At 37.3% G+C, this 26,295-nt stretch overlaps 1 protein-coding gene across 6 annotated transcripts in view; it reads right to left on the bottom strand.

Annotated features, from left to right (window-relative positions):
* Positions 1–26,295, bottom strand: part of LOC110451693 (protein very KIND-like) — an 80,777-nt gene that overhangs the window by 11,140 nt on the left and 43,342 nt on the right. For all 6 annotated transcript variants that reach the window (XM_021499823.1, XM_021499827.1, XM_021499825.1 and 3 more), the window contains 16 exons: positions 25,819–25,874; positions 21,918–22,164; positions 20,685–21,304; positions 19,854–19,968; positions 19,038–19,174; positions 16,551–16,706; positions 14,632–14,715; positions 12,623–14,384; positions 8,768–8,900; positions 7,106–8,195; positions 6,547–6,679; positions 4,642–4,736; positions 3,879–4,084; positions 3,189–3,305; positions 2,388–2,532; positions 1,687–1,821 (listed from right to left, as the gene is read on the bottom strand). In XM_021499823.1, the coding sequence (XP_021355498.1) occupies positions 1,687–1,821; positions 2,388–2,532; positions 3,189–3,305; positions 3,879–4,084; positions 4,642–4,736; positions 6,547–6,679; positions 7,106–8,195; positions 8,768–8,900; positions 12,623–14,384; positions 14,632–14,715; positions 16,551–16,706; positions 19,038–19,174; positions 19,854–19,968; positions 20,685–21,304; positions 21,918–22,164; positions 25,819–25,874 (5,231 nt within the window). The remainder of the gene's footprint in view (positions 1–1,686; positions 1,822–2,387; positions 2,533–3,188; positions 3,306–3,878; positions 4,085–4,641; positions 4,737–6,546; positions 6,680–7,105; positions 8,196–8,767; positions 8,901–12,622; positions 14,385–14,631; positions 14,716–16,550; positions 16,707–19,037; positions 19,175–19,853; positions 19,969–20,684; positions 21,305–21,917; positions 22,165–25,818; positions 25,875–26,295) is intronic.

Genomic DNA, 26,295 nt, shown 5'->3' with positions numbered 1-26,295 from the left:
TAAAAATAAACATTCTAATAATGTTTTGTTTTTTTAACTTATGGAAAAAACAAATGTCTTGCATACCAATGTTTAGACAGCAAAATTTAGCGTAATAAAACTCAAAGCTTACATTATTTTTTAATTCATGATAGGATCTTACACCAGTATATGTCAAACGTTTCCCGACACCACATGTTCTGGTAGCGACTTCTGATTGGCTGAAACCAGAGGTCACACCAAAACGCAACCTCATATGTAGATCTTGACAAGGAAGAAGCAGGTTAATATAAATTGATGAATTGCTGAATTTCTTTTTAATTGTGTATCCAAACTGAATTTTTTTATGATAATTTCAAACTGTTTTATTATTCCTTGTCAGTTCAATTATTTTTAATTGCAAGTTTTAGTAAATACTTTTTAATTTGGAAGAAACCTGTAGCTTGTATTTATTGAATACCTCATCCTGTGGAGAATTCTCTTCTCTCATGTAATATACCTACAATACAGCAGCCGATCAGTAACAGTGTTACAGAACCAACTTGAACAGTAAAAACTTGTCTAATCTGACCCCTAATTATTCGAACAATCTGTCTAATGTGACCCCTTATTATTCTGACAATCTGTCTTATCTGACCCCTGAGTACTCTGACAATCTGTGTTAGTTGATCCCTGAGTATTCTGACAATCTGTCTTTTCTGACACCCAAGTATTCTGATAATCTGTCTTTTCTGACACCCAAGTACTCTGACAATCTGTCTTATCTGACCCCTGATTATTCGTTAATCTCTCTCATTTGACCCCTAAGTATTCTGACAGTCTGTGTTATTTGATCCCTGAGTATTCTAACAATCTGTCTAATCCGACTGCTGAGTATTCTGACAATCTGTCTTATCTGACCCCTGATTATTCTGATAATCTCTCTCATTTGACCCCCAAGTATTCTGACAATCTGTGTTATTTGATCCCTGATTATTCTGACAATCTGTCTTATCTGACCCCTGAGTATTCTGACAATCTGTCTTATCTGACCCCCATATATTTTGACAATCTGTCTTATCTCACCCTCAGTTTTCTGACAATCTGTGTTATTTGATCCCTGAGTATTCTAACAATCTGTCTAATTCGACCACTGAGTATTCTGACAATCTGTCTTATCTGACCCCACATAGTCTGGCAATTTGTCTTATCTCACCCCTCAGTACTCTGACAATCTGTGTTAGTTGATCCCTGAGTATTCTGACAATCTGTCTTTTCTGACACCCAAGTATTCTGACAAGCTGTCTAATCTAAGCAGTCTTCACATGATGTGAAGTTTAATTTGACAGCAGTCAGACTATCAGAACTACAGATGTTATCCAAAAAGGAAGTATAGTGATTTACTACATGCAGGGAATCTACATCTCGCAATGTTGGGCCTAATAAACATGACCATTAAGCCTCACCTTCCTTTTAACAAAAACTCCAATATCTATTTTAAAACAAATTTGGTACAACTTCTAAATGCTGATTATGTCTGACAGCAAAATATATCCAACATAATTAAATCTTTATTCGTTTACTGAAACTATTATATACTAAAAGTAAATTTGACAAAGATAAATTTCTAAACTCAGGAATTTTTTAAGAATTTATTCAGGAGGATCCCATCCTATTGGCTACAGGTATAGTGTGTCTGTGCTCTGAATGGATGAGAGATATAAATACCTTTCTGGGTGTATTGGCCTTGTATATATGTATATCTTCCTCTTCTTTTGCAGATACAAGATCAATACTGTAACCTTCCTCACAGTTGCTAAGTGACTCTTTCAGTTCTTTTCCCTCCGGCAAAGCTGCAATATCCTAACGAATAAAAGCAGAAATTATGGTAATAAATATCAGTCATTTTTATGTCTTATTTTAGAAAGTGATCTGGCCATGCAGGGTCTGTACCTGCCTCTATTGCTGCTCAGGTACTATAAGGGGAGGCAACTCTTTACACCATCTCGGCTCATTTCAGATTACATTGTAATCTAAAATGCTTACATCTATCTTCCGTCTGATGTTGTGAATTCAAGCACAGCTAAACAATTTGAATATGAATTAAATGAACACTGACAAAACCAAGCGCAGAAATACAGTTTTACAGAAAAAATCGAAATCTAAACGTTGCATTGTTTTTACCTAATTCTTTTTTTATTTCAGAGCTGATTGTCAAAGGACTGTAAAAGCCTTATTTTGTCAGAACAACATGTAAGTATCTTCGTATTTATGAGAGGATTAATGTAGGCATAGCCTGTTGTCCAATCCTTTTGATGTTTTCGATAAAGTTTACTGAAATGAAATGAAATTACATCCGTGCTCTTAACATATTTCACTTATCAAATGATATCATAAAATAGTCACTTAAACAGTTGATTGTAACTCACGCTGAGTTGCAGGAAGGCGTGTAGAAGTTCTGTGGCCTCGTTGTTTCGCTCGAAGTCGACAGAGTAATATCCCTCCAGCCAGTAGTATATAAGGTCCATCACCCGTTGTTGTATTCGAGACATGTTATTATCGTTGCTTTGGCCACTGTAATTATACAACACCGAACCCAGATTTTATCAACACAACCAACCAATGTCCGACCTGTGTTCTGATAAACTTTTCGAAGTTCATAAAGCGGTCTCTTACTGAAGGTGGTTTCTTAATACAGGTTCAGTATACATGAAAATTAAATTGTGACGGGGAGTTTTAAAAGTGCATGGCCTCTTAATGCAGATGGTATCTTGAGCAAGTTTAATTGTATATTATTATGATGTATTTATGTATATGTCCTTATTTTGTACTAGTTCATTTATGACTTTATTAAGTTTGATGCAAAGTTAAAAAGATGGTTTAAATTGCCTTCAACTTTGCACCTGTTGTCATTTAAAAAAATCTAATGAACTTATTGAACTATTGTATATGCTAACCCCATTTAAATGTCTTCAGAAAATAATTAAAAAAAAATTGGTACAAATTGCAAAGTGATAGGGCAGCAGTTAATTTTTTGAGAATTGCAAAAAAAGATACATGTACATGTAAATTTCAATAAAATTATCTGTACACATTTACAACGTCACACACATACTTATGCATGTACATGTTTGATATGGAGCTCTTGACAACATTTAGCTAAACTTCAATTTCTTTAATATGATTGCGAAGCTCAGCTTGGAATCATTATGGTTGCTTTGGTGACTTACGTTGACTCAGCCGCTGCTTTGTAGGCGTCCACAAGAAAACTCAGAAGCTTGACTGGCCGCACCAGGTAGCGGAAACAGTACATGAACTGGTGAATGTAGCCGTCCCTTAACGCAGCGCTGGAAACAAAAATCACAAGTGTCGTTATATTCTGTGTATTGAAAAGCAATCTACAATAAAAAAAATCTCTCTCTAATTGAGCGATAAAATTGTAACTTTTCCTAACGTGATATGATTTTCAGGGGACTAAGAGCACACATTTCAGCTACAGTTATTTTTTTCAGGAATTTAGTTAGGCATCAAAATGTAGGCCCAGTCTTATATTAAAACCATTTCAGAGGTAAGTACCAAGTAAGAAATCAAATCCTATATAATCAGAAATCGTGAATTGAATATTGTCGGCATCATTAAAACATTTACATAACATGTTGAATGATGGTAATTTTGCTCAAGCAATGAGAATTTCAAAGTTGACTGAGAGCTCAATAAAAAGTTAAGTTCATGGTATTAGTCAAAATCTCCTCGTCAAAATTCTTGATGTGTGTACAATATTGACTCACTCATGAGCCTTATGAGCCAACTGTTGTTTGGCAATGAGTATTTCTGTCACCATGGTGACTAAATTTACACCATTTTGAGCCATGACTATACTCAATATGGAGATACCTATAGACACAACTGATTATAATTACTTAGCAAACAGGTAGGACATGAGTCCCTCGGGAGTGCCGGACTGAAGGGACAGGATCTCATAGCCAGTTTGAGGCTCCTTCGGATGCTGGAACTGGAGGAAAGGGTTCTCCTGGCAGGGTCTGAGGTGAAGGGGCTGGCCCTTAGGACAGGTAGCGAGAGAATGGAGGTAGCTTACATGAATCCCACTCAACTCGGCTTGTAACATCTGTAAGAAGGAGACACAGAAATAATTAATTAACGACGACAAATTGATGGTAAGAAAAATGTGTTAATAAGCGATTTCGAGAAACCAAAACAATCTGCTCAATGTATCATATCTCAGTCAAGGGCTAAGATTCTGTCACATGTCACACAATCTTAGCTTGAAATTAAGATAACCCAATCTCGGTCAGTTACAGGTAACTTTTGTTTCTTCTCGCATCTGTCAGTTTGGAAAACTATTAAATTTCGCTTTAGTCTATAAGTATCCCATCTGGGACCTAAAATGGAGAAAGATCATTGCTAAATCTGCTTGGTGAATACTAGAGAAAGTGATGTACAGTTTAAACTTGTTTATCTGGAAACTTCATTTCCAAGACAAAATGTGTACATGGGTTTTATTATTTATGACCTTTTCTGCTAAACAATCAGAGCCAGTATCAATGTGGTTCAACTGTATGGTAAAATATTTTTATAATAAAGTCCAAAAAAGCTGTAAGGGGTACTTTTATTTAGGGAGGGGGGAGGGGGTCTTTCAAAGGGAATTTGGCAGCCCCATCATACCTCTATGTGGGTCTTACACAGCTCCAAAAATCGAGTCTTCTGTGTCATATCCTCCAAATCCTTCGACACTTGTGTCATTCTGTTCTTCTGATCACCTGTTAATGAGATTAAATACCTTAAATGAATTTTTCTTTTGCTTCTCTATTAACTGAATCTTTCTTTCCCGACTCTAGTTAAGTTTACCGGGCAAGACTCTGAATCAATGTGTCCTTACCCTTGACAGGTGTTTGCACAATTTTCGACGTTGTGAAGGATCCTTTTAGGACCCCAGGTTGGAGACAAGGGGATTCACCATCATTACAATGGTGTGATGTCACCTCAACGTTGCACTGGCATCATTTCATCAATTAATAAACATTGTGTCAACATTGCATTTATGAAAGGGCGGACAACAGGGGAGAGAAAAAGAGGTATTTGCCCCCTTTGGGTGTGAGATGGGAGTATATCAATCATCGGGAGAAATATTCTTAAGTTGCCGAACACTTGGCAATCCTTGCATTAAGTAATAAACTTTGGTAATAAACTTGCCACTGATAGTATCAGATGATTCAAATCTCGTGGTGATGGTCACTTTTATATACAATTACACTGAAAGCTTACCTTTGACAGCCGAAGGTGACTCTTTGAGCTTACCTGTGACAGCCTTAGATGACACGTTGAGCTTACCTGTGACAGCCTTAGATGACACGTTGAGCTTACCTGTGACAGCCTTAGATGACACGTTGAGCTTACCTGTGACAGCCTTAGATGACACGTTGAGCTTACCTGTGACAACCTTAGATGACTCGTAGAGCTTACCTTTTACAGCCTTAGAGGACACAGGGGGTTTACCTTTGACAGCCTTAGATGACTCATTAAGCTTAACTTTGACAGCCTTAGATGCCTCGTAGAGCTTACCTTTTACAGCCTAAGAGGACACAATGAGCTTACCTTTGACAGCCTTAGATGACTTGTTATGTTTACCTTTGACAGCCTTAGATGACTCGTTGAGCTTACCTTTTACAGCCTAAGGTAACTCATTGAGGTTACTTTTGAAAGCCCAAGGTAACTCGTTTAGCTTACCTTTGACAGCCTTAGGTGACTTGTAGAGTTTATCTTTGACAGCCTTAGATGACTTGTTGAGTTTACCTTTGACAGCCTTAGATGACTCATAGAGCTTACCTTTTACAGCCTTAGATGACTCGTAGAGTTTACCTTTGGCAACCTTAGGTAACTCATTAAGCTTACCTTTTACAGCCCAAGGTAACTCGTTTAGCTTACCTTTGACAGCCTTAGGTGACTTGTAGAGTTTACCTTGGACAGCCTTAGATGACTCATAGAGCTTACCTTTTACAGCCTTAGAGGACACATTGAGTTAACCTTTGACAGCCTTAGATGACTTGTTGAGTTTACCTTTGACAGCCTTAGATGACTCATTAAGCTTACCTTTTACTGCCTTAGAGGACACATTGAGTTTACCTTTGACAGCCTTAGATGACTTGAGTTTACCTTTTACAGCCTTAGATGACTCGTAGAGCTTACCTTTGACAGCCTTAGATGACTCATTAAGCTTACCTTTGACAGCCTTAGGTGTCTTGTTGAGTTTACCTTTGACAGCCTTAGATGACTCATTAAGCTTACCTTTGACAGCCTTAGGTGACTTGTTGAGTTTACCTTTGACAACCTGAGATGACTCATTAAGCTTACCTTTGACAGCCTTAGGTGACTTGTTGAGTTTACCTTTGAGGGATTTATTGAGCTTGCATCTGACATCCTTATCTGACTTGTTATGGTACCTTTAGCGGCATTGGGGCTCATCAAGCTTACATTAAGTGGCTTTTAGTGACTCAATGAGCTTACCTTTGACAGCCTAAAGTGACTTTGTGAGCATACATTTGACAGCCTTAGATAACTCGTTGAGCTTACTTTTGACAGCCTTGGGTGATTCAACGAGTTTGCTGTAGAAGGTCTGTGATTTGCGCTTCATTTTCCGTTCCATCATCAGCTGTTGCTGTATGGCGTTAAGCTGAGACTGAAGTCCGGCGGGGTCATCCTCGTCCTGTCACACATCAGTGGTTACGTTAATTTGTGTCACGTTATTTACTGTAGTGTTATTATCGTATTTTGCAGTAAAGTGAATCCACAAACTCTGATATCTGTTTCTGTATTTTAAAAGATAATCCTCTGTCTAACATAATCTGAATACATTTTTAGCCTACAAGTTTATAAACGTTTTCGTTATTTCGTACACTGTAAATAATGGATCTGGCAGTACACTCTCAAATTGACATGAATTGTGTAAATATGGATTCTTAAAAATGTTCTTTGAAAATTTGATGGGAATGCATACCCTCTGTGTAAAATGTAGTTATACAGTTTATTATCTGAATTTATAGATCTGAAATGTACTTACAATTTTTTTTTCTGTTTTGAATTTTATGATATTGACAATTTATCTTATACGCTCTGTCAAAAAAGTACTTACGATTTCCTGTCTGAATTTGTCAAGCTCCGGAGAGCTAAAGAGTTCCATCATGGCACTGTGAAACACAACATGTCCCTTCCTGTTCCTTAGATGTGCGTCACCAGGGTTGTTATCGAGGGAGAGCATGGACATGTTACGAGACAGATTAGTAACTGGGAGAACCTCGGCTACCTCACTACTGTGCGAGGAGGTACTACCGTCCCTGTGGACTGCCTTCAGAGGCTTGGGACCTGGCTGTACATGGCCATCGGGCCTGTTGTTAAGGACCAAACTGTGGCGTGGCGGTTTTTCAGGTGTCACCCGTCGTTTTAATTTAGACATGTCAGCAGTCGGTGCAGAATTAGAGGCTAACACTTGTCGTGTGGAAGACATGATTGATGAATCGGGCATAGGTTTTCGCTGACGGTCTGTACTAGTAGATGCAAATTCATCTGTTTTATCAGGGGAGGCAACCCATGCGTTTTGCCTACCCTGTGAAGGTGGAGGTTTCTCAGATACAACATCCGACACTTTTTCTTCATCTTGTATCAAGGAGTTTGGATTATTAGTGTGACTGGCTTTTGCAATGTCAAGATCCCAGTCACGAATTTGGGGCACCTGAACAGTTCCATTCTGTAGGAGTGGGTTCTCACCGTTCGCCATGTGCATCTGTAGCCGTGGAGAAATATCAGTATCCCTGCGTAAGGGATGTAACTCCATTGATGGTGTATCGTAACCGGAAGTTCGGAGAGTATATTCTTGATTATTTCTAGATTTGTCCGTATGTTGTTTTCGGCGGTAACGTCGCCGTCTATCAAACTGTTCCGTATCTGAGGAATCAGATGTATTGCGATGCTGAGATTTCTGTTGCACTGACAAATGTCTATGTTTTTGCTTATCCTGTTGCCGTGACACACTCTGCTGGTACGCGGAGTCAGCTGGAAGTTTCTGCGGAGTCTGAGGAAGCCCCGAATCCGAGGGACTTGAAGATGAAAGGTTTGGGTCCTGATCTTCTAACCCTGGCATCGGTAACTGAGCTGAAGGACTCTGTCGCTTGGACAGAGGGCTCTGGTCATACAATTTGGCACTATTCTTCATTAGTCTCCGGGACCTAAATAGACCATTAATAACTTCTAGTCATAACATAATACATTTCATTTGTTAAGTAAGAACAAATACTAGGTAAAGTTACCAAATTGTTCAAAAATATTTCAATCTTAATCCTTCAATAATGATATTTAATATCAATAAATTCAATTAAAAACATTTTATTGATAATTACATTAAAATTACAGATGAACAGATAATAAGAAATATAAAACATAACATATATTATTAAAAGGATGACACCACAGGCTAGGCCTATATTAGGCTTTTCCTTATCAATGAAACTATTTTCACCTTTAGTGATATTTTGAATCATTTTTTTATCATCCAAACAACAGATTTAAATCATCCAAGAACGAAAGGAACTGAAATGATATGTAATTGTCTTGATATCATTTCGTCCTTACGCTAACATCCGGGCCAACAAGAGGGATTAACATAAGATGTAAAAACTTGTTTCATAATTGTTGTAAATAAAGTTTATATATTATATTGCGTCCTTAACGAACACTATTTCGCCTTTACCAATTAACCTTTGAACTAGAACATTTGACCACTTGACCTTGACATACTTACCCTTTAAGACCATTGGCTGCATCATATAAATTAAACAGAAGATCGGAGCCCCAGTAGAGATCCGAGTACTTCTCTGTAACGGCACTGGCAAACGTGTCCAACTTCAGGTTACCCAAGGAGGTGATGTACTCAGCTGTGTAACGGTAAAAGTTTAACGGTCATATCAACGGCATGTTCAGTCTGATGAATTAATATAGTGGTTTCTGATCTGGTTAAATTCTTTTATCATAACAAATTGATTAAATACTTAGTTAATCATACCGATGGCTTATTCATGAGGATATATATTTCACTTGATTTAGTATGTTTGAATAAATTTTTGCTAGGCAATTTGTAAACAAGGCAAAATATTGCGATCCATCCATAGCCAACCTTCGGGAAAAAGTGGTATGGAAAATTATCAAAGGGCCATGCATATATTATATATTAAACATTACATAGCATTAATTGATAGTGAACTTGAGATAACATTTACATGTATTACTACTTGATGCTAAGAGTTATGTCCCATTTATTTGCTCTGACATCTGGGCCAACAATACTGATTAGTATAAGTTGTATATCTCATAATTGTTGTACAATGTGTAATGTGGCAGTATAACAAGGTTTTACTGTATAATGATGACAGTATAACAAGGTTTTACTGTATAATGATGACAGTATAACAAGGTTTTACTGTACAATGGAGGCAGTATAAAAGGGTTAACTGTATAGTGGTGACAGTGTAACAAGGTTTTACTGTATAATGGTGGCAGTATAACAAGGTTTTACTGTACAGTGGTGATAGTATAACAAGGTTTTACTGTATAATGGTGACAGTATAACAAGGTTTAAATGTATAATGGTGGCAATATACCAAGGTTTTACTGTATAATGGTGGCAGTATAACAAGGTTTCCTGCAAATGGTGACAGTATAACGGAGTTTACTGTATAATGGTGATAGTATAACAAGGTTTTACTGTATAATGGTGACAGTATAACGAGGTTTACTGTATAATGGTGGCAGTATAACAAGGTTTTACTGTATAATGGTGGCAGTGTAACAAGGTTTTACTGTACAATGGTGGCAGTATAGCAAGGTTTTACTGTACAATGGAGGCAGTATAACAGGGTTTACTGTTTAGTGGTGACAGTATAACAAGGTTTTACTGTATAATGGTGGCAGTATAACAAGGTTTTACTGTATAATGGTGACAGTATAACGTGGTTTACTGTATAATGGAGGCAGTATAACAGGGTTTACTGTATAGTGGTGACAGTATACCAAGGTTTTACTGTATAATGGTGATGGTATAACAAGTTTTCACTGTATAATAGTGGCAGTATAACAAGGGTTTACTGTATAATGGTGGCAGTGTAACAAGGTTTTACTGTATAATAATGGCAGTATAACAAGGTTTACTGGATAATGGTGATAGTATAACAAGGTTTTACTGTATAATGGTGGCAGAATAACAAGGTTTTACTGTATAATGGTGGCAGAATAACAAGGTTTTACTGTATAATGGTGGCAGTATAACAAGGGTTTACTGTATAATGGTGGCAGTGTAACAAGGTTCTACTGTACAATGGTGGCAGTATAGCAAGGTTTTACTGTAAAATGGAGGCAGTATAACAGGGTTTACTGTATAGTGGTGACAGTATAACAAGGTTTTACTGTATGATGGTGAAAGTATAACAAGGTTTTACTGTATAATGGTGACAGTATAACGTGGTTTACTGTATAATGGAGGCAGTATAACAGGGTTTACCGTATAGTGGTGACAGTATAACAAGGTTTTACTGTATTATGGCGACAGTATAACAAGGCTTTACTGTATAATAGTGGCAGTATAACAAGGGTTTACTGTATAATGGTGGCAGTATAACGAGGTTTTTCTGTACGGTGATAGTATAACAAGGTTTTACTGTATAATGGTGACAGTATAACGAGGGTTACTGTATAATGGTGGCAGTATAACAAGGTTTTATTGTATAATGGTGGCAATATAACAAGGTATAACAAGGTTTTACTGTATAATGGTGACAGTATAACGAGGGTTACTGTATAATGGTGGCAGTATAACAAGGTTTCCTGCAAATGATGAGTATAACGGAGTTTACTGTATAATGGTGATAGTATAACAGGGTTTTACTGTATAATGGTGACAGTATAACGTGGTTTACTGTATAATGGTGGCAGTATAACAAGGTTTTACTGTATAATGGTGACAGTATAACGTGGTTTACTGTATAATGGTGGCAGTATAACGAGGTTTTTCTGTACGGTGATAGTATAACAAGGTTTTACTGTATAATGGTGAAAGTATAACCAGGTTTAAATGTATAATGGTGGCAGTATACCAAGGTTTTACTGTATAATGGTGATGGTATAACAAGTTTTCACTGTATAATAGTGGCAGTATAACAAGGTTTTACTGTACAGTTGTGATAGTATAACAAGGTTTAAATTTATAATGGTGGCAGTATGCCAAGGTTTTACTGTACAGTGGTGATAGTATAACAAGGTTTAAATTTATAATGGTGGCAGTATGCCAAGGTTTTACTGTATAATGGTGGCAGTATAACAAGGATTTACTGGATAATGGTGGCAATATAACAAGGTTTTACTGTATAATGGTGGCAATATAAGAAGGTTTTACTGTACAATGGAGGTAGTATAGCAAGGTTTTACTGTATAATAATGGCAGTATAACAAGGTTTACTGTATAATGGTGGCAGTATAACAAGGTTTTTCTGTATAATGGTGGCAGTTTGACAAGGTTTTACTGTATAATAGTGGCAGTATAACAAGGGTTTACTGTATAATGGTGGCAGTATAACAAGGTTTTATTGTATAATGGTGGCAATATAACAAGGTTTTACTGTACAATAGAGGTAGTATAGCAAGGTTTTACTGTATAATAGTGTCAGTATAACAAGGTTTACTGTATAATGGTGGCAGTATAACAAGGTTTTACTGTATAATGGTGACAGTATAACAAGGTTTTACTGTATAATAGTGGCAGTATAACAAGGGTTTACTGTATAATGGTGGCAGTATAACAAGGTTTACTGTATAATGGTGAAAATATAACAAGGCTGTATAATAGTGGCAGTATAACAAGGGTTTGTTTTACTGTATAATAGTGGCAGTATAACAAGGTTTTACTGTATGATGGTGACAGTATAACAAGGTTTTACTGTATAATGGTGGCAGTATAACAAGGATTTACTGTATAATGGTGGCAATATAACAAAGGTTTTACTGTATAATGGTGGCAATATAACAAGGTTTTACTGTACAATGGAGGTAGTATAGCAAGGTTTTACTGTATAATAGTGGCAGTATAACAAGGTTTTACTGTACAATGGTGGCAGTATATCAAGGTTTTGCTGTATAATGGTGACAGTATAACAAGGTTTTACTGTATAATGGTGACTGTATAATAAGGTTTTACTGTATAATGCTGGCAATTTTACAATTTTTAACTGTATAATAATGGCAGTATAACAAGGTTTTCTGTATAATGGTGGCAGTATAACAAGGTTTTACTGTACAATGGTGAAAGTATAACAAGGTTTAACTGTATAATGGTGGCAGTATAACAAGGTTTTACTGTATAATGGTGGCAATATAACAAGGTTTTACTGTACAATGGAGGTAGTATAGCAAGGTTTTACTGTATAATAGTGGCAGTATAACAAGGTTTTACTGTACAATGGTGAAAGTATAACAAGGTTTAACTGTATAATGGTGGCAGTATAACAAGGTTTTACTGTATAACGGTGGCAGTATATCAAGATTTTTCCCAGATTTTTGCTTGTTACAATATAATGATACATCACAAGAAGGAAGAGAAATTATAATGTACCCATGGCAATATCCTCCACACCGTTTTCCATGTATCCATCAAAGGCAAACTCTTCCCTGAGCAGATGAACAACTTGCCCCAGTTTTTGTTGCTGTTTCACATTGACATTGCTAAGCAACCGTTCCATGAGACTTCCTGGTGGAGGGGGTTTGTAGCCAGTGTTCATACCACTGACCCCACTGTCCTTGGAGGGGGAGGGGGAAGAAGACTGGGAGCGAGTCCTGGGGGGTTGGGTAAAATACTGTCTACCTGGACCATCTTCTGGGTACCCAACGATGGTCCGAGGCCGGGGGCCAGTATTTAGTTTGGAAGACTGTGAGTACATGTCTCCGTTAACATTCCTATTTGGGCCCCGCCTGTTGGTGGTCAGCACAGAGTCATCATATATATGGCCAGGGGCCAAACTCATTGTCCCTCTTTGACTAGCTTGTCCCTCGATGCCCTGCTCCCCCTCAAGGGTATCGAGTGCATGAGCAGACTTGCTGCGCCATAAGTAATCTCCCTGAGGTTGACTAGACAGAGGGGAGGCCTTCCCTTGACTGTGTAGTGTTCTGAACCCTGTAGTCTTTTGAACAAGGTCGCGGGCAGTGTGACCCCCACGGGATCTATTACTGTTGAAAGAACTGTTAAGAATTGCACTGTTATCGGCAGAGGAATTGTCTGAGTATATATGTTGCTTGGGACTTCTAACTGAGCGGACACTGTGGTTGTCACAATTGCTGCCAGAATGGGGATGGTCGTCCCCGATCAGGGGCCCAATGGCCTGGGGAAGGATCCCAGTGGGGACGAGCTGTATAAATCCTGTACGGGGATCCTGCTGTAGTTGAACCTGTAGTGGGTAGCCTGGCATCAGACCTCCACTGTACTGCTGGGGTCCAATGGGCACACTGCTATTCTGGCCAATCAGAGAGGGTTGATATTGTGTGGGAATATTTATATTTTGCTGTTGTGCATTCATTGAGGGCATGGCAGTGTTAGATAATGGCGAGGCAATCTGTGTCTGTCCTTGGATCACTGAATTTTGTTGTCCAGGAATCTGACCTTGTCTTTGGGGTTCAACTTGAGGTTGATCCTGAAGTTGACCTTGACTCACATTTGGAGTGTTTTGATTGGGTGACTGAGCCATTTGACCTTGAAGAAAGTTTGCGATTGCCGAGGCAAGAGCTTGTGTGTTAGGAACTGCCCCTTGTTTCTGTATTTCAGTGAGCAGAGACTCTAAAGGACCACTTGTCTCTGACTTAGTATCACTCGATGTCTTACTGTTCACATCGCTTGTGTCCTCACTTGGTTTCGTACTTGTCACTTTGCTTGTCTTCGGACTAGCAGCTGGTGACTTCGAAGACTTTCTAGACACTTTACCGTCGGCCTTATCCTTTCCTGGCTGACGATGTTGCATTAGATTTTTCTTTAACTCTTTCAGTTTTTTTACCACTTCTTTGTCCTTGTCATTTGGTTGGCAATCTTTTGGACTCATCTGTTGCTTAGCAACTTCCGTAACCTCTGGAGCTGGGGTCACAGATTGCTGGAGGATGATTGGTTTGAAATGAGTGGCAGTTGACATGAATTGGGAAGGAAGCCCGGAATGACCTTTGCCCTCTGGTAGGTTGGATATTGGTTTAAATGCTGCAGTGGATGAATTGATGGCAGCGGGCCGGATGAGTGATCCCCCTTGGATTGACCGGAAAGCAGATCCATTGGACAACTGCGGAGGATCTTGGATTTTTGGAGGATCACTTGGCATGGCAAAGGCCATCTTATCTGCCTGTGAGATAAAGAATAATAATATCACAGTATTAAGTTACAGAATTTCATCATACAATTGCAATGTCACACTATCACCCTAACTCAGATGAGTCCAATACATCATAAACTCAAACAATTATGAGTCATTTATACCACTTCAACACATAGATTCAGAGGTCGACTCAAATACAACTTAAAAACAAACTCAGATGTGTCAAATGCAACAAAATTTGATGAGATGTACATATGATCTGGTGAGAACTTACAAGTCTTTCAAAGGCCTCCTGGTACAGTGCCTGACAGATGGAGCTTGACGGTATTCCAAGTTCACCTTCATGCTCACCACATACCTGTGAAGGTCAAGGTCAAACAGGATTTCACTAAGAGGTCAATAAATAGGTACATGTACTAGTATGATATGCATCAAAATTGATTTGACTCATACAATAAGTTCATTGGACAATTACGTGACATTATAAAACATATCCTACATTTTATTTTGTCTTGTATGATATTCTTATTGTAAAACTCTAACATCTGATGTCCAAAGTCGACAATGAAAATACAAAAATTCATCCTATCATTTGTGTGCATAAATAATGGTTGAACAGCATTTTTTCAATGTCAATACCGACAGGAACATTGCAGAAAGCTGTTAAATACATGTATTTTTGATCTAAATATAGGTATAAAAAAACACTAAATAAAAGGCTGAAACTTTTACATTTACGGTAAACCTTCGGTCAGTTCGAACAAAATTAAATAAATATTGATGGCCCTGTTTGGATTATACAAAATTATGCTTCAGAAAATAAGCGTGAGTTCGAACTATCGGCAAAAATTTCGGCAAAGTGCAAATCAAGTCACAAACATATACCCGACATATTTTCTTCACCGGAGTATACCTCTATATATGCAATGTAAGGTCGATACGTAACAACGACGGCCTGGCATAGAACAATGGCACATTTATAAATGGGTAAAATGATAGTATATTATTTAATTCAATGTTAATAGTATATTATTTAATTCATTGTTAATTGATCATTAAACTTTCTTCATTTCGTGATAATTATGATCGTTATTGCGAAGCAGAGGCCCTTGTGTAGGCCCCGAAACAGTACACGTTTCATTTGTGACACAAAAGTTAAGACTACCTAGCTTGTATCAGAGACCTAAATATTGAGTCTCTGCGTGGTTAGGTTTTATTTGAATCAGAAACTATTGTATATATTATTTCGTAATGAATGGTCCGTTTAATAAATTGAAAACATAGTCTACATAACCTGTTGCGTTTACAAAGCGCTACTGTACAGTAAATATAGGTCTATATGTTAGTAAAATTAGGTCAGAACATCAACATGTCTGCTTTAAATTATAAGTGATATAGTCCTAATACCTACCAAACTTATTTGACACCTTCAAAATTACCCATCGCTAATTGGGACACCTGTGGATTGTCTGGGCTTTGACATGAATGCTAATCACGTCACTCACCATGGCTGGGCGGCCGATTCCTACCGCGACATCGTGTCCTGCCCTACCTGGTGTGAGGGCACACGTTTACAGGTAATACCTTGATTGGCAATAATTAAGGGATGTCTGGTCGCAATAAAATAATCATAATGCTTAGTTAACACTGTATTTGACAACACACGGGCGATTTCTTAGCGTACAGCCATACAGCGTGACATCAGTTCGTACTGATCGCATGTTATTTATACATTGTCGGGCCTAAGTTGAAATTGGCTGTCTCGTGCACGATGTATTTTTCAAACAATGTAAAAAAAATGAATCAACGCTAAAATCTGTGACATATATTTATGGTTTGTCGGTCACAGCTGTACTGCAATGCTCACACATACAACCCATTACCCTAAATGTGTCTGTTGATCAAAGTATTGGCATTTTTCCGGGGCCGATCGCCGCGAGCTTTCAATGGAGTTTGCCGAAAAAAAATCTTACTTTACGTTTTCATTTGACAAGTTCGGACTATCCGAAATAGGGTCAATCAGAGTTTGAACTATCACTAGCTAGAAAATTATTGTTTTTATTGAAAAAAATACGTGTTCGAACTATCCGCCGATTCGAACTGACCGAAGGTTTACCGTATATAAATTTTTAAGATGTAAAATCATGTGACATTTTCAGGAATATCACTAAACAGAATTACATGTAACTTTACCTCGGACACATCTTCAATGGACGGCCGCTTCTCCGGGTCTTCTTCCACCATTTTAGCCAAAAGGTCCTGCAGTTCATCGCCAACCCCCGAGGACTCGGTAGAATATTTGTTCCCAATAGCATACCTCATGGTAACACCCAGCCCAAACAAACACATCTGTGAATAAGATTGTTATACTTTATTATAAACTATAAACGTCAAGGGAACAAAAGTAATGGAGGGTGGAAACAGCTTAACGGTACAAAATTCAATATTTAGTGTTCTTTTATCTTGCAATGTACAAATTAATACTTTTACATGTTTCGACTAGCGGTCATCATAGGTTTTACATGTTACGACTAGCGAGGCTAGCAGTCATCATAGGTTTTACATGTTTGGACCAGCTAAGCTAGCAGTCATCATAGGTTTTACATGTTTGGACCAGCTAGGCTAGTCATCATCATAGGTTTTACATGTTTGGACAAACTAGGCTAGTCATCATCATAGGTTTTACATGTTTGGACTAGCTAGGCTAGCCATCATCATAGGTTTTACATGTTTGGACCAGCTAGGCTAGCAGGGCTAGCCAGGTTTTACATGTTTGGACCAGCTAGGCTAGCAGTCATCATAGGTTTTATATGTTTGGACTAACTAGGCTAGCCATCATCATTGGTTTTACATGTTTGGACTAGCTAGGCTAGCAGTCATCATAGGTTTTACATGTTTGGACCAGCTAGGCTAGCAGTCATCATAGGTTTTACATGTTTGGGCTAGCTAGGCTAGCAGTCATCATAGGTTTTACATGTTTGGACCAGCTAGGCTAGCCATCATCAGAGGTTTTACATGTTTCGACTAGCTAGGCTAGCAGTCATCATAGGTTTTACAAGTTTGGACTAGCTAGGCTAGCAGTCATCATAGGGTTTACATGTTTGGACCAGCTAGGCTAGCAGTCATCATAGGGTTTACATGTTTGGACCAGCTAGGCTAGCAGTCATCATAGGTTTTACATGTTTGGACCAGCTAGGCTAGCCATCACCTAGGTTTTACATGTTTGGACTAGCTAGGCTAGCCATCATCAGAGGTTTTACATGTTTCGACTAGCTAGGCTAGCAGTCATCATAGGTTTTACAAGTTTGGACTAGCTAGGCTAGCAGTCATCATAGGGTTTACATGTTTGGACCAGCTAGGCTAGCAGTCATCATAGGTTTTACATGTTTGGACTAGCTAGTCTAGCAGTCATCATAGGTTTTACATGTTTGGACCAGCTAGGCTAGCCATCATCAGAGGTTTTACATGTTTGGACTAGCTAGTCTAGCAGTCATCATAGGTTTTACATGTTTGGACCAGCTAGGCTAGCAATCATCATAGGTTCTGATGACAGCTAGCCTTGCTCGTTGAAACATGTGAACCGATATAAAATAACTGAATCTAGATGTTGAAGCTCTAGCTTACATATCCTTTGTATTTACCTTTCGTGATGGCACTTTTCTGAATACCATTGGGTATCCATCTTTGATTCCTACAATGACCTACCTATGACCATAGACATCCAGGACATTGGTTCTCTCCCACTCCGAGAGGAGTCCCATATTTAAATCAATACTTTGGATAGTTACTTTTCCAATAATTGTGAACTTATACTGTTTAAGACATAATAAATGTCTTAAGCATTTAAAATTTTGGATCAGAAAGATCGCAGAAAACTTCCAAAATTCTCAAAAGATAATAATGATAGACACATTTTTTTCCATTGCTCCAAGTTAGTCAGTCAATGATATGGTGGAGATCAGGATTGGACATTATAAAGGCACCAGGAAGAGGATCGCAGTCAAACATTCAAAACAGTTTGGTCATTTATAAGGTTTTTTGAAACTAGAAAAATAATCTGCAATTTAGAATGCAAATTCAGGTCATATGATAAACACTTAAAGATGAACTACATGAACATAACACTAAAGAAGAGGACATTTTCACAGTGTGGAGTAAGTAAACGCAAAAATATCCGCACGCAACTATTTATTGATAGATTATATAGAATACATGTATATAGAAAAAATGAGATTAACGACCAACTAAAAAACTAGCTGCTTTCACCCTTCACAGAAACCTGAAGAGCCCTATGAAGGGTGAAAGCAGCAAGTTTTTTAGTCGGTCGTTAATCTTATTTTTTCTTTATTTACTTCCTTCACATGGACATTTAATCCTTTTTTTTTTTTATTATACATGTATATATATAGAGAAAGAGAATATAGAGAATATAGATTTCAGAACTATAGACAATGCAAACATTTCAACACTGCAAACAGTCTAAAGAGTTTAAAGAGAAATAAGAAAATGTCCACACACAAAAATGTCCCCTTTTACAGTATTTTATGTCATCCTGTGCAGCAATTCAAGTTGTCTACAGAAATATAACCCAGAGAATCAGTGACGGTGGTTTAAACACTCAAGATCGGACTTTTACTGTTCTATGATATTTCTGCACATGTTCTCCAGATTAGACCGTACCTTGTCGGAGAGCTGGCCCTTCTGTTGGATTTCCGGAGCCATGTAAATCACTTCTAGGGGTTTATCCTCGGGAATGGCTTTAAATGCCAGAGCCCCGCTCTCCCTCAGTAAAAGTGTGTCAGGAGAAATGTAGGCCGCTGTGGAAACCAAATCATATCAAATAACACAACCACTATACACATAAGTCATTTATATAACCAGATTTGTAAATATTTATCTGACGTGTTCCCTAAATCCTAATCCATGGATCCTCCTTTTGATGTTAAAATCTGTTTCTGCAAACATTTGCATCCACTTAAATAACCAATTGGGCGGTATCCCATCATTTACCTCTATTTTACATTTGCAATGAAGTGCATATAGTAATATTCTAATGGAATACAAGATAGACATGAATCATTTTATTTATAAAGCTGTTGAAAGTTACGAGATCTGTTTAAATTTACCACAGCTTTGTTTGCACAAAATTTGTTCAATATTTTTTTTTATCGTACTTGCCAACTGTATGAAATTCGCATGGGGGAATTACGTGTTCAGAATTAAAAGAATAAAAAAAATGTGTATTTGTACACCCTAGATAAAAAATTACACTGTAAATGGTATCTTTTGAGCTGTTCTTTCAATTAATATAAAAACTTAGAGAATTGGAATAGTTTAGCAAATTCACTGATTGAAAATGCTCACCATTAGGGTCCAAAATTGGGAGTCATCCTCCAAAATTGGGAGAGTTGACAAGTATGAGATTTTATTAACCAATTTCAGCAATACATTTGTGTATTTTTATTTCTTATTCATGTAAAGTCATTGTAAACTCACGTAGATGTTTTCTCTTCTTGTTGAGTGAAATGGTTCCTTCACGACATACTGCCCACACCTCATCTTCCACCAGGGGGCGTTCCAACGTCTCTAAAATGTTGCTCAGTGAAAGGCCCTGAACATGTACAACAAAAGTTACCTCAGTTGATCAAGAACAGAACTTGAAGTCATATTATATAAGTAGTAATACATTACAGAAAATGTATTCAAGCCGTCATATTATAAATAAGTAACATTGTAAAACTTATTTATCTGAAAAACTGTACAAGTAACAGAAACTAGAACTGTAAGCCAAAGGCTTACTAAGGCAAAGCATTGCAAAGCAATCCATAGTCTCCCACCAGTAACAAGTATTTCGCACAAAGGGGCATAACTCCATCAAAAAGGGTCGAAATATAAAATTATTATGCTGGTGCACAACTACAATGTGCATAAGATACCGATCATTTATGCAAAGTTTCAATAAAATTCACCTGTTAGTTAAGGAGGAGTTTTCCGGACAATTAAGTTACTGTGGACGACAGACAGACAGACAGGGGGATTCCAGTATACCCCCCCCCCTACATTCGTTGCGGGGGTATAACTAATCTAGATCTAGTCAGTAGAATCTGTATGTTATGAGATTTTATCTATTCTGTTTAAGACAGGACTCACTGTATAAGTCATTCTACAGATTTTTAGAAAAAAATTGAAACAAAAAATATGCCTTCTGTACTGAATACAACAGTTTTAACTTAAATGAGTCAACACAAAGCAAACAAAAAAACGTATAAAAGAACAGCCACTTTGATTATAATATATTAAATATATTTATAATATACTTAGCTTTACCTTATTCTTGCGGGGCCTCTTTCCCTGTGAATCTACTGCACCTGAGGAGTGGCGAGCTTCCAGACTAGAGTTAACTGCCCCTGATAGTGGTGAGTCCTTGAACTTTGACCCCTCTCTGTGTAATGGTGTATTTTCACCATGCTGCATCTTCTGGTTGTCACTCTGATTGGTTCCAGTTGAATCACAACCTTCAGTCATATCACTAGATTTCACTACTTTATTTAAGTCTGGTTTCTTTGCCACCGGCGGTTTTTGCTGCGATCCCTCTTTATAGCTGTCTTGGGAGGATCGTGATGATTTCCTTGCCGCAGGAGTTGGTCTGTTGCCACGGTTACCCGTTGGCATGGGAACCCCTGTGTGTAACCCCCGAACAGGCATGTCTTCGTCCTCTGTTTGCTCTGTTGGGGGTGTGGTGGTCTGCCCCTGGGGTGGGGCTTGTAGATGTAATGGGGTGGAATGTTCCAGAGGGCCAGGAGGAGAATTTGTACTGACCTCTCTGCCCTCTGTATCCCCAGTGTTCCCACAGACCTCTGCCGCTGGCGTAGAAATTAAGTTAGACTGGGTCTGAAGGTAATTCGCTAAGCTTGCTGTAACATCGGCTAGACTCACTGTTGCTAAATCTGGAAAGAAAAAGATATTCACAGAATCAACATGCTATCTGACTAAATGTAAACGGAGCAAGGCCAGGGGTGCCTGACAACAGGTAGCTCAGAGAAAGAAAATAACAGAGATGCCAAGTGTTGAAATGACATCAGCAGATCAATTTTAGTTTCTACAACATCTCTAAGCAGAATTAAGACACAGATAAAACCCCTCAATTCTGCTGAAGTCCACACATTCATTGTCTCATTCAATCATGTAATGGGATACTTTCCCCGAACGTGCAGATGAATTTATTAACTAATTTTTAAGCCTATTTACTATCTATTTTAATCTTCCTAACCATATTATAAAAAATGTTTTTTTGAAATTTTATTATCTTTAAAAGATATATTAATACATCTTAACATGAATGGGATCATAAAAGATTTGAAAAGACAGAGCCAAAACATATTAAAAAAAAAAGAAGTATAAAAATAAATCTTTGAAACTTTTCAATTATGAAACGAGGAAAATCATTTCAAAGAAATTCACAAAGATGTTATCAAAAAACAGGTAACAGTGCAAGGTATATTTTGTAAATATCAGCAGGAATGGTTGGGCAGGATTCTCGGATGTCAATTATGGACTTACCTGGAGGTGTAGGTGTGGGTAGAGCAAACGTTTGTGCGATGTCCACACAGATTTCTTGTGATGACTTCCCAATAAGCTCCTCCTCACAAAGGGTGATGATATCCTCAAGTGAAGGTCTTGCGGTCAGGACCTCTGCTGTCATACATCCAAACAGGTCCCGTAACTCTGGCGTGATTTCGGGGCGGCCTGGCTCAACATTGTACTCCGCAGCATAGAGCAGGGTCATCCCCAAGGAATACAGATGGGACTGTCAAGGGAGATAAATCATGTAAATAACAAAGGGGAAAAACTCACAATGTCAAGGGAGATAAGTCATGTATAAAATAAGGGGGATAACTCAAACTATCATGGGAGATAACTTACTTAACTGAAGTCTCTCCACACCAGTAGGTGCATAAGGCCTCCATGCTTATCAAGGGAGATAATTAATTCACATATAAAACAAAGGAATAACTTACTGTCAAGAGGAAAGTCATTTGAATAAAAGGGGAATAATTCACACTTAAAGGCCAGAAACCATTAGAATTGACTAAATGGGTATGCAGACTATTTCATATCCAGTGGTCTAGGATAGAAAAAAAAATCAAATTGGGGTTTAAATCAAAACTTTCTATGATATCTGCCTTCAGACTGACATAAAACAAAGTACGATATACCATTCAGGAAAATTAAAAGCCCAACCTTCTAAAACATTTGCCTGTTAGTATTATGCAAATGACAACACAAGGATAATTCAGCATATTTTCCATATATACATGTATATTGAAGACAGCCTAATTGTAGTTTGAGCTGGGAGTTTGTCAAGGAGAATTATTCTGAAGCTCTTTTTCCCAAATGTGTGAGAATTTTCACACAATTATCATGACCACTTATAAACTCAGCTGTAAACAAGTTCAAATTGAGTCATCTAATGTACCATAACATTGCTAAAGTAAGGCATTAAAATAATCAGATAAGCCTCAATGCCCCAGTGGGAAGTCAACAGCGGAAAGCAAGGTATTAGTGGTAAGCTTATTCTGCTACTGGATGGATATATATCTTATTGCATAAGCCTAATTAATGCCCAGGGCACTTAACAAATTGGCTTATTTGGGGGTGCTTATTAGGATGATAAAATGTAAGTTACTGTATGAAAGAAAATGTTGTGCTTTTTACAATTTTTATCTTTAAAGAACCTTTTAAACATTCCAATGTGGCTGGAGGTTTGCTTTGGAAATCAAATGTTTCATTTGCTTCAGGAGAAGTCCAACCATGATCACTTGACAAACATTTCTGCTTTACGTGTTAGTTCTATAAATTATTGACTGCAGGGCCTGGTCTGGTCTGGGAGGGGGAGAGGGTCTATATAATTTCAATTTCACCTGAAAAAGTGGGATGGGTGTTTAGAGGGAGAGGGGCGCTAATTATGGCGAATACAGTAGGAGAAGAAAATACGACACACTTGACCAGTATTCCGACCGGAGTCCTCCCAATCTCAAGAGATCAATCAATCTCAACAAATTGAGCTACTCATTCACCACTACACATTTATCCCTTTCACCACTGTAGACCATAATGGACTCATCCAAATAAATGTATGGTAGAATCTTCTAAAGTTACATAGGGGTGAAAGGGTTAAGCTGGACTTGCCTAGTCTTTGATTGTAAGGTTCAAATATGACTTTAGGGGTGAATGGGTTACAAATAATCTTCTATGATACCTCAGCCTAATTTACAGTCTTGCTCAAGTCCTTGAATTGTTTAAGAATGGATTCCAGTGTTGGTACTGTATAAATTATATTCTGTATTTTGTCCAGATAATTTGTATTATACATTCCATCAAAGTCAAGAAAAGACCAGTTAAAGCTACTTTATTTTAAATGAAGATAAATATTTTAAAAAGTGAACTGTTAAAACCAAACCTGTAATCTAAATCTCTGTGTTATGATACAAAAATCAATTTAAATTTGAAATAAAGGACATTATATTCATTGACATTTACTTCATGTAGCAACCAATTACTTACGTTTCACAAGGAATTACCAAGTCAACAACTTGTATGACATGCATGTACACAAGTACATATGTAAATCTCATACAAATATGTATACCGTACTGTTAAACTTTTACAGTTTCAACAAACTTCGTAAATATTGGTGAAGAAATTCAGTTTGCTTGAACAATTCGAAAAAGCTCAGAAACACTTGTGAAATTCAAATATTTTCAATGTGTCACATCTTGGACGGTTTAAATATAGTGCTAAAGCACAAAAGGTTAAGAACAAAACTGTAGATATCAATTATAGAACTGAAATTGTGTCCTGTACCAAAAATTTGTTTTTAGAATGATACAACAAACAACTTCAATGTAGTAGACTCTCACGGAAATTTCATTATGATTATAAATTGTCCTTTATGTACAGAATTCATTAAATTTTACCCACGTCATATAGAAAATTGCACTAATCTCCACTGTCAAAAACCCTTATACAAATACTCGACATGAAATTAGTACAATATTTTGATATGGTTTACAAAAGGCCTCCGTTTTATTCTCAATATATTTGGACCTTGTTTTAACAGTACACACTAGACCATAGGAAGCAGAGTACAGTAGAAATGGCTTGATCCTAAAAATAAAGGGCATGTCTCAGATAAACATTGATAGCAGATTCATCCTTCGCAACACACCTACATATATATATATCTATAAACTACATTTTGAATATGGGTTTTTTCAGAAGAATGATTTTTTTTTCAAAAAGTTGATTTCCCCAGATTTGGGACCATGGTTACCTCATCAAAAAATGCAAAAAAACATGATATTTAACCCAAAATTTGACCCATGCAAGCAGTATTTTTTTCTTAAAACCTGTCTTAAATTAATTATCACAATCTCGGTAACAGAAATACTCATGTTTTAGCATAGGTCGTTCAACTGGATTTTTCACAATATTTACGCATGTGCTGAGTACAAAAATAGACTACATGAAAAGCTAGCTTTTGTTGTGTAGACACAGATTTGTAAATGGCCAAAAATGTAGTCTCAAACCAAATTCAAATTTTTATTTTTTTAAATGTGAAGCCCACATAGTCCACGTCATCATGTATATATGCCAATTTTAGTGCTGGTTTTGTTTTTAAGTTTTGATACATGTAATATTACAGGGGTTATTCATTGTACAAAAATATCACCCATGGCCACCGTACGCTACTGTACACTGCTACCTTAATGTTTGCTGATCACAGAGTCTTGTAATTACTCATGATCATATGGCAAAGGAAAAAGAAATACTCTATGATAATAAGATTTCGCAAAATAAAATTAAGGCAAAGAAGCTTGAAAATGTATCTGTCACTTTGATGAAATTTTACCGAGCTCTTGCCTTGTTGTACAATTATCAGTAGAATATAGGCATGTATATTTTTGAACTGATTTAATTTGTATTTAACATTGCAGGTTTAATTATTGATTAGCTGGCAACTTTGTTGAGCTTATCATGATCTTTAACACATTTGTTTTTAAACACTGTCATCAGACATTTTGGTAAAATTCAGTGATGGCTGGTTAAAATGAAAAAAGTCATCATGTCTCCCTTCTGTAAGGAAATCAGTCTTAATGGAATACATCTACCATGCATGTAATTCTACTCATTTGCACAGCTGGGAGGACAAGATGTAAAGTAAAACCACTATATAAGAACAACCTTTCCTTGAATACCTCCAGTCTTTCAAGGGTTACTTCCAAAGATGCTGGTATATAATTGTACAGCAGTGTAGACTGAAACAATCATGGTACAATATATCTTGTTGATTGGCTACAGATCAATAGCTAAACTGCCACCAGCAAGATTTTAATATACAAACCACTATAATTTAACTGTTTTTAATCTGATTTCCTTAGATTTTATTAGGTCAACCTACCTTGTAATTATTGGCGACATTGCTGAACTCTGGAGGTAGATACAATGGTTCTGGATCTGTAAAACAGTAAACAATCGTCATAAATACCTGGTAGGTAGTTTTTTGTTCTTATAAACAATACAATAAGTATTATGATAAGTCCAGGCATCTTTTCCCTTACTGAAATTAAACATTTTGATGGTAAGGTTTATTTATCTCCATACATTTAACTGGAACTAAGTGAAATACAAGTGTAATTCCAAACTAGAACTGTAAGCCAAAGGCTAACAAATACCCCCCGCTCCTATATAAACCAGAACTGTAAGCTAAAGGCTAACAAATACCCCCAACACCTATATAAACCAGAACTGTAAGCTATAAGGCTAACAAATACCCCCTGCTCCTATATAAACCAGAACTGTAAGCTAAAGGCTAACAAATACCCCCCGCTCCTAAATAAACCAGAACTGTAACCTAAAGGCAAACAAATACACCCCC

The sequence above is a fragment of the Mizuhopecten yessoensis genome, unplaced genomic scaffold, assembly GCF_002113885.1.
Source record: "Mizuhopecten yessoensis strain PY_sf001 unplaced genomic scaffold, ASM211388v2 scaffold6169, whole genome shotgun sequence".
Classification (NCBI taxonomy): domain Eukaryota; kingdom Metazoa; phylum Mollusca; class Bivalvia; order Pectinida; family Pectinidae; genus Mizuhopecten; species Mizuhopecten yessoensis.
Note: the sequence above shows the minus strand (reverse complement) of the source record. Positions and strands in the feature narration are given on the sequence as shown.